General features: G+C 42.3%; 1 protein-coding gene across 5 annotated transcripts in view; it reads left to right on the forward strand.

Moving 5' to 3' along the window:
* pex5la (peroxisomal biogenesis factor 5-like a) overlaps window positions 1–18,669 on the forward strand; it is a 110,965-nt gene that overhangs the window by 73,694 nt on the left and 18,602 nt on the right. For all 5 annotated transcript variants that reach the window (XM_084922009.1, XM_084922010.1, XM_084922012.1 and 2 more), the window contains 2 exons: window positions 2,582–2,677; window positions 16,829–16,945. In XM_084922009.1, coding sequence (XP_084778135.1) covers window positions 2,582–2,677; window positions 16,829–16,945 — 213 coding nt within the window. The remainder of the gene's footprint in view (window positions 1–2,581; window positions 2,678–16,828; window positions 16,946–18,669) is intronic.

Raw genomic sequence — 18,669 nt, forward strand, 5'->3', positions numbered from 1 at the left:
TCAAGCCTTTAGTAAAAACATCATGTCTTAGAAATATAAGAAGGGCAACTGGAGGACACATCCTCTGCCAAACCAATGTCTGAAAGAAAGTGAAAGAAAGATTTCAACATTTAAAGGACTCTTGCTTGGCACACGCTCGGCCTCTGTGCTAGCCTTCATGAAATTAGCTTTTGTGGTTTTTGCATAATCTTGATAAAAACAGACAGAAAACAAATGGCCTCCACCTCAGTGCCTGTCCTGGCAATCTCATCTTACATTTTTCTTTATCATAGCAAGCTCAATGGCTCTGCAGAGCAGTCTGGTGCTTACTTACTTCCACTGCTTTTACAGAAACATTTTGCATTTTAAATGCAGATTCTTGGGGTTTAATCAGGGCAGCAAGAAAAAGAAAACACAGACAAACAACAGCTGGAAAAAGACAAAACAATAAATACCAACAGGAAATAAGACACTGCTTGAAATTCAGGGCTCATTATTTTAAACCTGAATATGTTTTCTTTCTTAGTTTTTTGTTTTGTTTTTTAGCTATGACTATGTCACCAATCGACAACCTCTGTGTGCATGACTGAGAAAAATCTCATTAAAAACAATTCTGCAAAAGAAGAAACATTCCTCAACAGCGATGTGAGAGACTCATCGGAGTTATTGCAAAGGCTTGATTGCAGTTCTTAGTTATCAGGTTTTCACACAGGGTTCCTATAAGTTTGGACACACCTTCTCATTTCATGGTTTTTCTTTATTTTTACTACTTTCTACAGTGTAGATACAAACTGAAGACTTAAAATCTATGAAGCAACAAATTACCCAACAAAGACAAAAATGACAAATAACTCTAAACATGTTTTATATTTTAGAAAGCAGCCATCCTTTGCTTTGTTGACAGTGGGTTAGGGTGTGTTGGGGTTTTATTCAAAACTGAAGGCACACTGAACCAGCATGGCTACCACAGCATCCTGCAGCCACACACATCCCATCATTTATTTTCCAACAGCACAATCACCCCACACTCACCTCCAGGCTGTGTGAAGGCTGTTTGACCAAGAAGGAGAGTGATGGAGGCCTGGCCTCCACAGTCACCTGACCTAAACCCAATGGAGATGGTTTGGGATGAGATGGAGCGCAGAGTGAAGGCAAAAGGACCAACAAGTGCTCAGCATCTTTGGAAACTCCTTCAACACTGTTGGAAAACTGTTTCAGGAGACGACCTCATGAAGCTCATGGAGAGAATGCCAAGAGTGTGCAAAGCAGTAATCAAAGCAAAGGCTGGCTACTTTAGAGATAACATGTTTTGAGTTATTTCACACTTTTGTCTTCTACATAATTCATCTGTGTTCATTCCTCGTTTTGATGCCTTCAGTGAGAATCTACAATGTAAACATGAAAATAAAGAAAAACCATTGAATGAGAAGTTAATAGTGTATACACTACCAGTCAGTCAGTGTATACACTATTAACTGATGGCAACGCCCAATCACATCATCAGGTTGCACTGTGTGAATTGTAACCATGTAATCTAAATTCCATCTTGTTATGAACTAAAAGTGAAAAACCGAGTGTGGAAAGAAGCCCAAAAAACAACCACCAAGGATTTGGAATAAAAGTTGTTAAAATGTTGTCTGGTATGAAACTACAGCTGGACTGGAGATCTCACAGCAGAATAGTAAATCTCGCCACATTTCTGATTTAAGCTGAAGAGAGGAAACTGTGACAGAGCACTTTTGGGTGGATTTTTCCTTAAGCAATCCAAATACAGAATCCTGCATTTGTGGCAACTTTTTCTTTTTGGCACTGCATGCATTTTGCTCTTCATGAAGCACTTTCTTGCACCCATTCTGGGTGACATTAAGATGAATTTTGCATTATATCTTTCCAGATGGGAAATGTTACAGATAATAGCTGGCGTGACTGCAAGCACAGGGAGCAGTCTCTAATAGATTTCCCAGCCCTGCGATACATACAGCTATTGCTATGTCTAGTAAGCCTAATGCATTGTATACGAGTATCTCAGAATCATTTACTTCTCAAAATGAATGCATAGGTCTTTATATGAAGTTGTGTAAACTATACCACACTCTGATAATGCAAGACCACTTGCGTGTAATTGGTTGGTTTCCATTTTCTCAGCACAGCAAAGCTTCATTATCCAAGTGTGTAAGTGGGAATCTATCAGCATATTCTGGTTTTACATTGCATGCACACAGGAGTGAGCCAGGCCGGAGGGTGAAATTGTGAGAGGCTGGATAAGTAGGATGTGGTTCAGATGAGGAGCAGGTCTGCGAGGCGAGGGCTGGGCGGGGGGGTGCTGACAGTAGTGATTCGGCTGGCCTTCCTAAGCATGTCAGAGGCTTTGTTGAGGCAGGGATATTTACTCATCCCTGAGAAAGCAGAGACGGCTGACCCTGCACACTCCCTGCCCGCCTGTCCTCCTATCTGCGCGTGTGTGTAATGCGATGTTCTATGTTTGAAGCGTGTGTGCGAACGTGATGGTTTGTCATGTGCAAGTGAGTGAAGGTAACGGAGCCTGTTTGCGCATAGATGTTTATATTACTATGAAATATGTGCATGCATGTGTGTATGACAGGCTCGCTTAACGAAGGAGCAGCGGTGGGGGAGCGCGCTGCTGTCCAGACATCAGTCCCTGGAGGAGGAGTTTGAGCGGGCCAAGGCTGCTGTTGAGGTAAGCAGAGTTCTCTTTAGTACATCTGTCAGCAAAGAGGCTCATCCGCCGCTGACTTCTACTAAGACTTAACAGGAAGGTTGGATGTTCAGTTTCCATCAGCTAAACTGTTTCATGCGTGCACCCTTCCTGGCAAACACCCTCTTTTTCTGTGCGAGTTTCAAGAACGGGCAACAGTTAGAGAGACGGACAGCTTACTGGAATCCAGCCCTACTCATCGAAACAACATTCCTTATTCCAGCTTGAGCTTATCTTTGTAATTCACTAAGAAATGCCAAGAAAAAACAAGCTGTGATAAATCGTACTTATTAAACAGTGAATCCCAAGGAACTTAAACACTGTTCTTCTGTAGTTTGGCACGACCCCTGATCAGCTGGGTAAAAGTAATTTTCTCTGTTAGCGACATGACAAGATACTCATAAAAGGAACTGGTGATGTAGCACCAATTTACCATTATTACATTTACAGCACCTTGTCTATAGATAGAAACTGATAATACTCCTGCTTTTTTAAGGGAAAATCTTTTGAGTTTAAAGAATTGCAATAAAGGTTCTGTGGGCATTAAGCCATGAGAACTGCCTTCAATATCACATTTCAACCATCATTGCCCATGTATTCAATTCAGTTCAATTCAATTTTATTTATATAGCGCCAAATCAAAACAGGCGCTTTATATTGTACAGTAGATCGTACAATAATGGATTCAGAGAAAACCCAACAATTATATGACCTCCTATGAGCAACCACTTTGGCGACAGTGGGAAGGAAAAACTCCCTTTTAACAGGAAGAAACCTCCGGCAGAACCAGGCTCAGGGAGGGGCGGGGCCATCTGCTGTGATTGGTTGGGGTGAGAGAAGGAAGACAGGATAAAGACATGCTGTGGGAGAGAGACAGAGGTTAATAACAAGTATGACTCAATGCAGAGAGGTCTATTAACACATTGTGAGTGAAGAAGAAACACCCAGTGCATCATGGGAATCCCCGGCAGCCTACGTCTGTTGCAGCATAACTAAGGGAGGATTCAGGGTCACCTGGTCCAGCCCTAACTATATGCTTTAGCAGAAAGGAAAGTTTGAAGCCTAATCTTGAAAGTAGAGATAGTGTCTGTGTCACAGTACGGCTGTGTGCAGGCAAGGGAAGGACCCAAACGCAAACTTGTAGAGACAAAGGTAAACTCAAAAACACAGCTTTATTGCTGGTGTAGGGGGACAATACAAACAATACAAAACTAAACTGGGACACTAAAGCACAAGGCACCACAGGGAAAATCACACAGCTATGAGGGAGGCCGCAACGCTGACAAAGAGAAACACGGGGCTTAAATACACAGAGGGATAACGAGGGGGAATGAGCCACAGGAGGAGAGCACAGCTGGGAGTAATAACGCAGGACGAGACAAGGGAAGCAAAACTAGAAACATTAACATAGGACAGACTGTGAAAGTAAAACAGGAAACACACTGACGGAACTCAAAACATGTGAACTTAACAGCAACTGAGACAGAACATAGGGACCTGAAACATGGGACAGAAAGGCAAAGTAGACACAACATGAACATAACGCCCACAGGGAAAGAGCAAAACAGAACACAGAAGCACAGGACCTCTTTCAACATAAAATAGGAAACAATGAAACACTGACATGACTACATGAACTTGACAACATAAGAAACAGACATGAAACACATGAAGGATAAGGGAGACTTAACACAAGGGTTGAAAACACAAGGGGAATATAATAAGCAAATGAACATAGAAAATCTAATGAGCTTAAACATACACTATAAACATCAAAATGAACTAAAACTCAAAACGCTGGGTCATAAGACCCAGGATCGTGACAGTCTGTCTCCTGAATCCAAACTGGAAGCTGGTTCCACAGAAGAGGGGCCTGAAAACTGAAGGCTCTGCCTCCCATTCTACTTTTAAATACTCTAGGAACAACAAGTAGGCCTGCAGTGTGAGAGCGAAGTGCTCTAATAGGGTGATATGGTACTACAAGGTCATTAAGATAAGATGGGGCCTGATTATTTAAGACCTTGTATGTGAGGAGCAGGATTTTGAATTCTGGATTTAACAGGAAGCTAAAACAGGAGAAATCTGCTCTCTCTTTCTAGTCCCTGTCAGGACTCTTGCTGCAGCATTTTGGATTAACTGAAGGCTTTTCGGGGAGTTTTTTGGACATCCTGATGATAATGAATTACAGTCGTCCAGCCTGGAAGTAATAAATGCATGAACTAGTTTTTCAGCGTCACTCTGAGACAGGATATTTCTAACTTTAGAGATGTTGCACAAATGGAAGAAAGCAGTCTTACATATTTGTTTAATATGTGCGTTGAAGGACATGTCCTGGTCAAAAATGACTCCAAGGTTCCTCACAGCGTTACTGGAGGCCAAGGTAATGCCATCCAGAGTAAGAATCTGGTTAGATACCATATTTCTAAGATTTTCAGGGCCGAGTACAATAACCTCAGTTTGATCTGAATTAAGAAGCAGAAAGTTAGCGGCCATCCAGGTCTTTATGTCTTTAAGACATTCCTGCAGTTTAACTCATTGGTGTGTGTTATCTGGCTTCATGGACAGATAGAGCTGGGTGTCATCTGCATAGCAGTGTAAATGTATGCTATGTCTTCTAATGATGCTGCCTAAGGGAAGCATGTATAATGTAAACAGAACTGGTCCTAGCACTGAACCCTGTGGAACTCCATCATTAACCTCAGTGTGTGAAGAGGACTCTCCATTTACATGCACAAATTGGAGTCTATTAGATAGATATGATACAAACCACTGCAGCGCAGTACCTGTAATACCTACAGCATGTTCTAATCGCTCTAATAGGATATTATGGTCGACAGTATCGAACGCTGCACTGAGGTCTAGCAGGACAAGCACAGAGATGAGTCCACTGTCAGAGGCCATAAGAAGATCATTTGTAACCTTCACTAAAGCTGTTTCTGTGCTGTGATGAGCTCTGAAACCTGACTGAAACTCTTCAATAAGCCATTCCTCTGCAGATGATCTGTTAGCTGTTTGACAACTACTCTTTCAAGGATTTTTGATATGAAAGGAAGGTTGGAGATTGGCCTATAATTAGCTAAGACTGCTGGGTCTAGAGATGCTTTTTAAGTAAAGGTTTAACTACAGCCAGCTTGAAGGCCTGTGGTACATAGCCGATTATTAGAGATAGGTTGATCATATTTAAGATCGAAGAATTAATTAATGGCAGGACTTCTTTGAGCAGTTTTGTAGGAATGGGGTCTAAAAGACACGTTGATGGTTTGGAGGAAGTAATTATTGAAGTTAACTCAGAAAGATCAATTGGAGAAAAAGAGTCTAACTTAACATCAATGGTACTAAGAGTAGCTGTAGATAATATTACATCTGTGGGATGATTACTGGTAATTTTTTCTCTAATGATGAAAATTTTATTTGTGAAGAAGTTTATGAATCAGAATCAGAATCAGAACTACTTTATTAATCCCGAAGGAAATTAGGGAAGTCATTACTAGTTAAGGTTAAAGGGATGGTTGGTTCAACAGAGCTCTGACTGTTTGTCAGCCTGGCTACAGAGCTGAAGAGAAACCTGGGGTTGTTTTATTGTCTTCAATCAGTGATGAATAGTAAGATGTACACTCATAATGGCTCATGCAATGTGAATTTCTACCTGAAGCCCCGTGGAGCTGATTTCCATTTGGCTTCTTCAGCTCTTTTTTAATCTCTTTGTGAAATGATCACTATTGTGCTTCCTACAACGTAATCGGCCCTGTGGTGCCAACTGACAGAACAGTGTGTGTAAAATCCACAGAGGAGAGTTCATGAGTGGGCTGACTGAGAAAAATATTCACGACTCTGAGCGAGCTTGCAAACGGACGGTAAACAAACCGGACATTTTGCCTGATGTCACAGGATACGCCAAAGTTACAGTAATTAGAGACATTGGAGAGTGCACAGTCGAGTGAAAAAAGCATTTATGCATCAGACATCTTTTTTTAAATAAAACACGACACATTAAACTATGTCGTTATTTATTTAACAAAAGTGAAAGAAGCAGCGTGTAAAGCACAGCCTTACTACTTCCAGTTCTGAGGTTGTATTTTTCAAATCAGCTAAGAAGAGACTAATTTTCTTGTCCTGTCGGGTCACCGTGAAACATGAAGCACTTCTTACTCGCTTGTGTTTTGTTCCTAAAGTACTGTTATCACTTTTCAAATTCTTTGCCCACTAAGTTACTATTTGACCCAACGACTACACAAACAACAACAAAGATTTCCCTGTAAATGTTTGTTCTTTCACTTTTCAAACAGGTTTATTTTTGAAATGTTACAGCATACTCACTAGGTACAAATATACCAAAAACACTGACTTTCTAAACTGGACATAACAGACATAACCATGAAGGTTGTGTTTTTGTAATAAAGTCATTTTAGCACTCAGCAGACATCTGAAAATGGGAGTAAGCCCTGCACTGCTGAAGGTTAAATAGACTGCTGCACACCGAGCTATGTGCAATGATCAATAAATAACAGAAGTGAGAGCAGCAGCAGTAAGGGAGTAGAGCGGCCCGTTCGGGGGATCCCATCCCAGACTTGAAGATGACGTAACATTTCATATTAGCTAAAAGCTGCATCCACCCAAACACCTGTACAGGTTCTGGTCGTCCGGTGGCAGATAAATGATGAGATTTAGAGATTCTCCTGGACTTCTGAGAACGGCGTATCGATTCGTAACAGTATCTCACAGCCTTGATCGAGAAGCCTGAGTGCTGGCCTTCATTTGATGCGAGCCGTCAGACATTTTGGCTTCGCTTGCCAATGTCAAAGACCTTAATCGCATAATTTCAATTTAAGCAGCTGTGCATATGCATGCTCTTTCATACTTACAAAGACACGGAGGTAGAGACAGCACAGAGAGAACATTAAATCAGCACAGCGTCTTTCTTCCAATTCATTCAATTAGACGAAGCAGCCAAATGTAAGAAAATTAGGACCCGGGGAGGATTCGTGGAATTAGCCGTCTAAATAAGATTCATTTTACGAAGCTGGCACTTATGGGAACCTGTAAACTTATGCCTTTAGTGCCTTTGCACATAAAATCTGTGGAAAAGGGAGGATAAAGTGGCAGCGGTCCAAGACTACTAACTATACAGGGGAGATATATTTAAAGTATGCACAGTGCATGTCACACGAGGACGCCGTAAATTACTTTGAGCTGATGACAATGTAATGCTTTCATTAAACAGAGAAGCCCTGAAATTGCTGCAGGCTAAATTGTGACTTTGGGAAACCGCGTTTTGGCTGAGGGGCATAAGAAAAGGTCCCACAGTGGTGATAAAAATGAGACGAAGGTGACTGCGCACCTTCGTTTGATTAAAACGGCAGCGGCTTCAATTTTATCTGACAGAATACTCGTCTGAGGCAGTCTTGGTTTAAGTTGACTTTGTTGCGGCAATGTAGTTGCCGACAAGTTAGAGATGCAGCCCTGCGATCAAAAGGTCAGCAGTTTTAATCCACAGTCCTCCTGGGGAAAATTAGGATGGGGAAAGTAAATGAGTAAAGCCTCCACTACTCTCAACAATCTCCATCTCTGTGCCCTCCAGCAGACCACAAAATTGCAAATGTTGGAGCTGTAAGATTTCCAGCGTGAGAATGGAGACGCACAAAGCATCTCCTAAAAAAGTATAAATGTACCTGCATTGAAGAAAATGATATTTATATATTTGATGAGTGGTGAATGCAGCATGAATGGAAACTTTCAAAATGTGGAGTGCAAAAAGTGAGCCTTTGTGCTTTTAAACAGCACTTTGGGTCACTGAAAAATGAGCTGGTGAAAATTCCCTCCAGGATGAAGGTTTTCAGGAGCCCAGGTTCTGTGTTTACATGCAGACTTGTCATGTGTAAAAAACATCCTGTTTTTAGCATGGCCCTGTTTATTTGTAGGCTTCCTACATGTAGGCCAGTATTTGTATACATTCAGGGCTATATCGCCACATTAGACATGCTCTCAACATCTATTTTTTAAAATTGAAAGCAGAAAAAAAAGTATTTGTAGCCTAACATGGAAACATAAGTGAAAAATAAAGAAAATCCATCAAATAAACTATAAGCTATAGTGCAGTATGTAAGATGCTGTCCCTTTATCTACTCTGATACCAAAAAAAGCTTCATTTGGCTGTTAATTAAACTTTCTACGTACTTTAGTGAAATATGTATTTGATCCCCGATCAAGGGGGCGAACTCTTGATGGCGAGCACAGCGGTGAGATGTTTCCTGTAATTGGTCACCGGGTTTGCACAGATCTCAGAGGGCATTTTGCCCACTCGTCTTCACAGAAACTCTCTAAATCCTTTCAGGGGTTTTTTCAGCGCCTCAGCTGCCTTCACAGGCTTTCTGTAGGATTAAGGACTGGCTAGACCACTTGATGACCTTAATGTGCATCTTCTTTAGCTGCTCCTTTGTTGCCTTGGCAGTGCATTTTGGGTCACTGTTGGGTGATTGTAGAAAACCCATCCACGACCCATTTTTGAAGGAAGGAGGCTCCAAGATTTTATGGTACGTGGTCACATCCTAAATATGGTGAAGTCATCCTGTACCCTTAGCAGGAAAACAGCCCCGAAGCACAATGTTCTTATAATGCAGACACAGCGGGTCGAGCTGATGCCTCACAGGCGCTGCAAGATTTCAATCCGTTACAGTATAATTGTCATGAATTGCTGTGTGGCAGGCAGGAGATTGGACCCAAAGCAGACTCACGGAAGCAGCGCGTGAACTCAAAAAGCACAGCTTTATTGCTGGAAAAAGGCAAAATGGTACAAAACTAAACTGGGAAATTGTAATGATCATTCACACAGGGGGCATCGCACAGCTATGAGGGAGATCGCGACAACCAGCGCAGGTAGACGCAGACACTATATACAAAAGGGATAACGAGGGAAGTGAGGACACACGGGGAACACAGCTGACACGAATTACCTAGACACCACAGAGGAAGCAAAACAAGACACGCCGAACATGGGAACACGACCTTCACAATAAAACAGGAATGGAGGAGCGGGCAGGCTAGAGGGAGCGAGGGAACACGAGGGAGCGGCGGTGCAGATGTGATGGGCTGGGGAAACATGAACATAATGAAAACACAATGAGAGAAACAAGAACTCACACAATTAAATAAACACAGTTGGCAAGGACACAATAACCAAAAGCTAAACAGAATAACCAACCGAGGCACTACAGAGTCAACCGTAGGATAACAAAGTAGACTAACATAATACAAAATGACAAAAACCATGAGAAAACTCAAAACACTGAAAACAAAAGACCCAGAACCGTGACAATAATGTGTTACCAAGTGCTGGCTGTGGTCCCAGTTATCTTCAAACTTGTGTAGTTTTGGGCTGATCCTCCACCTTCCTCATCATCATCCTTGTATGGAGCTCCAGAACGAAGGCGACTGTTTTTTTATTGCTTCCATTTCTAGATGATCCCACCAACAGTTGTTACTTCTCCCGATGGTCTTGCAGCCCACTCCAGCCTTGTGTGCTTTACATGCATAATGACTTCAGATCAGGTTGATTACCTGTAATCTGCATGAAACATGGGCTCACAGGCCTGGTATCACTGGTAGCCAGAATTCCAGCTGGATTCAATGGGATCAAGTGCTTATTTCACTCAGTGACATTCAAATCCATTTATAACTTTTATCTAATGCAGATTGTTATTCTCTCTGTCACTATTAAAATAAAACTACCATAAAACATCGCAGCTGCGTATTTCGTCAGCAGCTATCAAACAATATACTGCAGTGTCTACTACAGTGAGGAAGAATACAATAAGGAAGTAGGTCCTGAAGGTCACATCTTCACTGCTATAATAAAAGAAGCAAACTTTGTTGCTACTCCGGCTCAACCTAGAGTAAGGAGCTTTCATTTCAGTTTGTTTGCAATCAGCCACAAACCTTTACATGAAAAAGCCCTCACTGAAGTAGATCTATGTGCTGTTATCAAAGACATCCATGCAGAAGGTCTGCCAAAATGCACTGGTAGCACTTTGTCCACAGCAGTGCATTTTACTCGTCTCTGAGTGACATTATCGGGACTCTAGCTTCCTATTTTTGTCTCGCTGACCAAGGACTTGGCCTGCGCATCACAGAAGTGGGTGGCTCATTAACATTAAAAGGCCAGGCCAGTCCTGCTCCGGAGATGAGAAGAGTCCTTTTTTCTGGAGTCTGCTGCTGTGTCACTGGTAAATAATGAGACTTTTTGTGATGCAAGCCGCCTGGGCAAAGTGGATAAGTAACCCTGTTCAAGTACTTGTTTTCTTCCAAAGACTGTGTCTCAAGGTAACAGTTCAAACTGACATCCTGTTGGGCCAATTATCATCGCAAATTTCAACATCACAAGGAACAAAACAAAATAACATTCATTTATGGATTATTAGCATTTTTTTAGTTAGCAAAAAGCAGGAAATATTCACTTTAGTTGGATGAAGGTTGGTCTGATGGTTGGCAAAAGCTTTAAAGCCTGTGGGTCTCCATTCCCTCTGCACCTGGTGATAAAGTCGTGTGTATAAATGCAGACATGAGCGAGATCTGAACTCGTCCATAAGACAAAGTTTCATGTTGCTGTTTGAATGCTAACTATGCTGGTTTACACACACAACTCCCGTGAGTGTGCATCTCTACCTTTATATTCAGTCTATAAGTCCACCTGTGTTTACAGTAACGATAATGCTCTATGCAAAAGGGTATTTCATAATCATTTATTATAAATAATTATGTTTCTGTTTTTCCTATCAGGCCTAAGATAAATATATTGCACCTTTCGGTTTTTAGCTGACTTATCGAGAATTTTCATTACAAATTACCTTCTCAGCCGTGTCCATTTACTTTCACTGCATTTATCACCTCAGCCCGTTTGAGTAGCACGCATTAATTGGACTCTAAAGGCAAAACATAAGTATAGTTTTTCCAAAAGTAGGCGACACAAACAGCGATGTGCAAGCTCTGTAGAGGCTGCTATGATTACTGCTGCTGTTAATAATGTATTCATGAAGTAATGAAACCCCACCTCATTTACAAGCAGCGGCGACATGTTTGGTGGTGGGAAGCTCTCTGTCTCTTTCACGTAACACTTCATCAGAGCTGCTGAAATTAGAGTCGCAGCCGTGGCCTCACTCCAGTCATACGCAGGATATAATTACCTTGCTGTGTCTTTGCCTTGTTCCTCATAATTAAACTGCCATTGCCAGCGTTGAAAACATCCGTCACAGCATTACGAAGAAATATGAATTTCTTGTCATTTCACAACATGCGTGTGCATTTACTCGATTTTAATTCTCCGAGCAATTTACTGAGCGGTACCGCAAGCAGTTTACCGTCTACGACTTGGAAACATTGAGATGATGGGTAGGTAACAGGGCCAATGCAGGCCCTGCGATAAAAATAATGAAAAACATTAAAGCCGTAGTATTTAAATTACCACAATGACTGCAGCCTGCCATAAAAATCTATTATAAGAACATGAAGATGAACACTGCAGGAAGCCAGGAGGAAATGATGCTGTGCAGGGAATCGGGATTCGGGAATGGGACTAACAACTGGAAGTATGGATCATATGACCGTAATATTGTGGATTTTTAATTTATTTTAAAAAAAATGGTAGTTTGTAATAACAGCCAATCATTAAGCCAGTCAGACTCAGCCGATGTGAATGCAAGACTAACGTGTGCTGGTTACTTTCAGCAGGACATTTTAAGGACTTCCTGCTATGATACTCACAGTTCTCACACTGGATCACGCTGGTCACACTTTGTATATCAGTTCGATTTAGTGCATAAATGCTTGCTTAAACTTAGAGTACAATGTGTGAAGGAGAGATGAGAAACACCTTATTATTTACATGTGGAGTTCAGATTTGGGCCCAGACTGTCAAGTTAGGGCTGTGTGCAGGCAGGAGTGGTGGTAAGGAGGACCCAAAGTGCAGATGCTCGGAGGCAAGAGTGTACTTCAAAACAGCTTTAATGCTAAACTCAAAAAGTAACAAAACTGAGAATCCAAAATAAACTTAGACAGACAGAAGATCGCGACCAGGACAGAAGAAAACACAGGGCTTAAATACACAGAGGGAGCAATCAGGGATTGAGTAACAGGAGGGAAACACAGCTGGGGCAAATCAGGCCTAACGAAACAGGGGAAGCAAAACCAGATACATTAACATAAGACAAGGACCTTCAAAATAAAACAGGAAACAACACAGACTGAACTTACAGACACAGACTCACAGGCAGGCACTACAACAGAGGGAACAGAGACGTGGGACCAGGGCAGACACAGACACTGACTGGACACGGGGATATAGCAGACAGGGGAGACAGCAACTAAGGATGCACAGAGACATAAACCATAAGACATAACTCTAACAAAAACCCAAAGACTAGAAATGATAAATAATATATAAACTCAAAGCCCTGGGTGAACGACCCAGGCATCCTAACACAGACAGATTTATTAGCTCAGCTGTTTAACCCTCTGGAGGCGGGCGTTGCCGATTTGCAACAGTTAAAAACTAACAACCTGATTACCCCACATACATATTTTATGAGTTTTCTTTACTCAGAAGTACCACTGCAGGACTTGGTTGTGCATTAGCAACAAAAAGTTTAATTTGAGCCTGAGAGATCGATAGAGGGTGTACTGCAGTATTTAAGAGGGACCAGAGAAAAAAGATACTTGGTGTTGTAGGGATTTGGTGGTTTCAGCCCAGATGATACTCTTCTGTTGCACCACACACACCAGCAACAACAAAAATGCTAAACAAAATAATGTGGTGCAGCGACACAGGGCTATGACACAAACTCACATCTTTGTTCTCCTTTTAATGGTTTTCAATAAATATTGTTTACAGCTAAATAAATGAACTGATAACCTCTCCTTCAACAGCGCTGTTTCTAAATGTAAACAGCTACTCGACCTCCAAATTTCTGCTTCAAACACCGACTCTCTGATGCCATGCTTCCTGATGGAGCCGACAGCGAAGGCTCCCCTCGATGCAATTTGTGTGCAAGTCAGCAGTCTGCAATTACCTGCCATCTTTCACCACGAGGGGCCGCACCGTGGCCTTGATGTCAATCAAAAGGAACATTTCATGTGGAGATCTGAGACCTTTGACACAAACACATGTGTCCTTATAGCAGGTCTCTCTGACCCTGCTTGCTTCTACAGTGTCTCACACACGCATGTACTGTGTGCGACGCTGTCATGTTGTCATGATGACTCTAAAGGACTGAATAAGTCCCAAGAAGCTGCTCTGCTCTGTTTGGCTTCCTGTTCTTTGCTCTGCTTCTGACAGGAAGGCGGTCACAAATCATGAAATAAACCAGCTGGAAAGAAAAAAGTGGCCATGCAGAGTATTCGCGTTTTGCATGAAAGGCAGTCATGTCATTAAGTAAATCTGTAGCGACAGGCATGTACGTGAAGAGAAATGGGACCGCACACCAAAAACTGCCCCATCATGTTTACTGTGTACATAAATAGAAAGGAACTTGTAAGCTGTATGGCTGCACACCACACAACAGTGCATCCAAAACTTCAAGTTTGTCTTCAAATGTAATAAAAGACAGTTTACCAGGACTTGTATGTACTCGTCCCATGCCACGCCTCCTGTCCTGTAGGTTTCTCTTTAGCCTCTTTACGCCATTCCTTCTGATGACATCCCTTCCTAACAGCTCATCTGCTTCCAGGCCTGCCTAACCTGATTAGCTGTGCAACTTACAACATGCAAACATTAATTGGAGCTAATCGATCACGGGCTTTAAGGCAAAGTAGAAGTGAAAACTTCCTTCAGTGTTCATGGGCTTTTAAACACACTGTGAGAACTGTCGTTTGATGTGGACGTTGTTTTGGTCTCTTCTGGTCTTCTGAGATGCATGCGAGCCCGATACAGCTTTAGCCTGCTATCCATCCATCTATGTTCTTTTGCTTATCTGGGGCTGGGTCGCAGCTGTGTTAGCCCTGCAACAGACTGGCGACCTGTACTGGGTACAGCTGGGATAGGCTCCACCCCCCCGCAACCCTGATGAGGATAAGCAGAAGAGAATAGGTGGATGGATTATTAGTTTATCTTAAATTGCATTTATAGTTTGTTTGAAGCTGCATGTGTCTGTGAAGGTTCTCAGTCATCCGGGCCATCGTAGTTTAAGGAGCTTGGAAAGACAAGCGTCTGCACTTCTTTAAGTTTCCTGAAGACATTTCACCTCTGAGAAGCTACTCAGACACAAACTTAACAATGTAGTGTAGCGAGGAATGCCCAGACCTCTACATTGGAGAGACCAAACAGCCACTTCATAAACGCATGGCACAGCATAGAAGAGCCACCTCCACAGGACAAGACTCGGCTGTTCATCTGCATCTAAAGGTCAAAGGTCACTCCTTTGAGGATGCCACTGTTCACATGTTGGACAGAGAAGACAGATGGTTTGAAAGAGGCATCTATGTCCACTGTGAACGGCCATCTTTGAACAGAGGGCGGGGCTTACGACACCAGCTGTCTGCCATCTATAATCCAGCTCCTTTCCCAGACGCCTTAATGACCACTCACATCCTGGGTCCTTTGACCTCAGTAAGTCACATGATAGGGTGGGGCTAGGCTTCACTATGGGTTCACCTGAAACCTTGGCTGATTGTGACCCACACCCGTTGTGATCGATGTAGCTGCGGCACGCACTGCAAACAATTCGGGTCTCAGCACAGCTGGGAAGCAGCGCTATGCATGACCTGTAATCTGGAATATAAAGGGAAGTGGCACAAACAAATAAACAAAAAACAAAGGAGGAGGTTAGTCCGCCCTTACACAACTCACTCACAATCAATACCCATCTTCACGGCTGGACGGACTAACCAAAACAAAATTCCAAATCAATCAAAAGAACGAAAAAAGGACAGCAGAGACAGCACAGCTGAACAACACAAACAACATTGTGGAATAAAATATTACCCAATAAAATATCAATTTCATGAAACCATTCAAAATCACAAAGCTAAAACACACTCAATATACCTACGATATTGATCCGTCTCCCTGCGCGCAGTCGATCGAGGGATTGATCAATTCTTCTATTAAAACTCGCGGTCACACTACAAAAGTCCAGCGACACACATTAAAAACGGGCACCTACAATAACAAAGGATCCAAACAAAATGGCAAAAGTCTCTTACTATGCCCACTCGCACCCGAGTGAATTAATCACTCTTCTGTTTTCTCCACAGAAGAGTGCTGACCTCACCCCACACACCCACTACCCTTTCATAGCTCTTCAGCCAATCACCTGGCAGAGAGCAACAAGCTGCCAGGTGACACTTGTTACAATCGGTTTTCTTAAAGCCTCTTTGAAGTGTTTATAGGTCTGCTACCATAATAAATAAACACAATTCATCAGTTTCCTTATAATTAGTAGTCTTGCCGTTAATTACATTACAGTAAGATGTCGTATTCAAGGGTTATTGCAAAACAACACACAAACTCTGGTTGATTAAACTAATTGATGGCATAAACAAACGTGTATTTAAAAGGTTCCCTGTACAGGCTTTGACTTCCTGTCAGAAGAAATGTTAGGGTTAGAAAATGCTCCAGGAAGCAAACTCCCACATTACACTGACAGCCTTCGGTCTGTTGATTGAAAGGTTCAAATATCATCCTGATGGAGTTCCTTAAGTCCAACTCTGTCAAGGAAACGTGAACGTTTTGTGTGTTTCTGATCGTCTTAGAAAGAACAGACCAAGCTTAAAATATGCAAATTATTGAACAGCAGAAACAGTACTTCAGGTTTAGCTGCTGTTTTGAAGAATTAACCGATTCTGTTGAAAGAAGGTGCCAGCCGCGTGTTTCGTTCTGGTCTGGTCTTCATCCATTTCCTGCAGCTGCATTTCGAACATAAAGCATTTTTCCTCTAAACTCTGCCTTGACATGCAGATGTGATGAGTCATCAGGAGTGTGAGGTCTGTACGTTACAGCAAGGAAACAGGGCAGACGTGACATTTCCAACAGTAGGGTGATTGCAAATTGCAAGAGCTAACTATTCACTCATTTCCCCCCTGTCACCTTCCACTCCTTCCTTCCTGTTTTCTTGAACTGTGTTCTCTCTCTCTCTCTGATGTGTGCAGTCAGATACCGAGTTCTGGGATAAGATGCAGGCAGAGTGGGAAGAGCTGGCTCGGCGAAACTGGCTGACGGAAAACGAGCAGGCACAGATTCCCTCCACTGTGTCTCCGTACGAGAAGGTCACTATCATTAAAATGTTACTCTCAGCGCGCACGCAGATTTGTCCTGATGACAGTGATGCAGGAATATGCAGAACTGCGTGAAAGTGTGCATTATGTTTACATCTGACATCTATAAAAACCTGCAACCAAATATAGTTTTATCAGCCTTTGTGGATCAACATTTACAATATCTGAGCTGTTTATTGTCTTCCACTTTAATTTAGTGTCCAATTCTGTATTTATCCAAGTGTGACTGTCAGAATTTATGCAGCCATAAAATGAACCTGTGCTAATATTCTCACAATGCGCATGAGGGAAGATTTATGATTAGTAAGTGGCCTTGAAGTCTCAAAGTGATGAATGAGTGAGCAACGGAGGGATTTTAGAAACAGGCGTGATTAATGGAGGCTTGTCACCCTGAGGTTAACGGTCAACTATCAGAGACTTTAAGGTTACTGTAATGCACCGAGCTTTGTGGATCCAGAACTTTTATATATGTGAATGGGTTTTAAAAATGAGGAATGACGTCTAAACTAGTGTTAAACGACTCCGTGTTGAATGTGAAGCCTTTGGTCTCAGTCACACATACCTGGTAAGCACTGGTATCCATGCAAAGATGAGTATTCCTCTAGTGGTTGCCAGTAGTTACTGGAGGTCGCTGTGAAACTGATTCTTAAAGACCAGCCAGTGATGCCATCACTACCAGTTACTATACTGTCAGTTAGCATTAGCTGATAACAGCGGTCACCTCCAGTTTGTGTGGAAGATACCTAATTGTCTGCAAGTACTGGCTAACTACTGGCTAAGTGATTGTGAACCTGTGACGTGTAACCTGGAAAACCTTCAAGTTTCACAAGCTAGGAGGCAAAATAGGGAGTCTATGCAGACAAGTTGCCTCTTCCATGTAAGCTGCAGGCGACCGTGGCAACCTGCTAGTGACCAAAGAATTTAAATAGAAGTTTCCAGCAACATAGCCAACACCCATCAGCCAGGTTGTTGGGGAATATGGATTTTTTTTTCACCTAGAGTCAGCTGCCGGGTGAATGCTGTGCCACAAAGGGATGAGGTGGTCTCTAGGTCTGTTTGACCGATTCCCTATTATGCATGAGAAGAGTGACAATATGAAAACCCAAGAGTGAAACAGCGAGTAAAGCTAAAGCTGCTTATTTTATTGAAAGCAGCACAGATAATTAAAGTCTAAGAGTCTAAAAAGATGCCATTCTGAAGAAGAAACATACAAAAAAAGTAATAATTTAGTTGTATTTGTCTTTCTATTTCACGCCAGACTGATCAACACTACTTGTTAATATGTTGTGATGCGATGTAACAACGCCTGCACACTGACCTGCATGTTTACCGCATCACAATGACGTTTTCCCGAGTTTCAGAGGACATGAGCACATGTCTGAGCAGCACCCACCAGCTGACCTTCTTATGCCAGGAAGTCATGTGAGATCAGACTTATGGGCTTTCTGTATTGATCCCAGCGTAGCGCTCGTTCTTAAGGAAAAATCTGTTTCAAAGTCATCGTGCTCAAAAGCACGCAACACACCAGGGTAATCACAGTTTGAAAATGCAAAGTTTAACATTTAAAGAGAGCAGACAAACTCTGGGGAGCTCAGTCCAGGTTTGATGTGAAGGAGAAAAGATCAATTCCTGCTCCTGCAGTTTTGCTTAAATATACAACTGCACAGGACACTTGGTTTGCATTGGAATAATAGAAGAGCGAAACTGACGTTGCC

Source organism: Perissodus microlepis, chromosome 23, assembly GCF_051167445.1.
Source record: "Perissodus microlepis isolate ML-2025 ecotype Zambia chromosome 23, ASM5116744v1, whole genome shotgun sequence".
NCBI lineage: Eukaryota > Metazoa > Chordata > Actinopteri > Cichliformes > Cichlidae > Perissodus > Perissodus microlepis.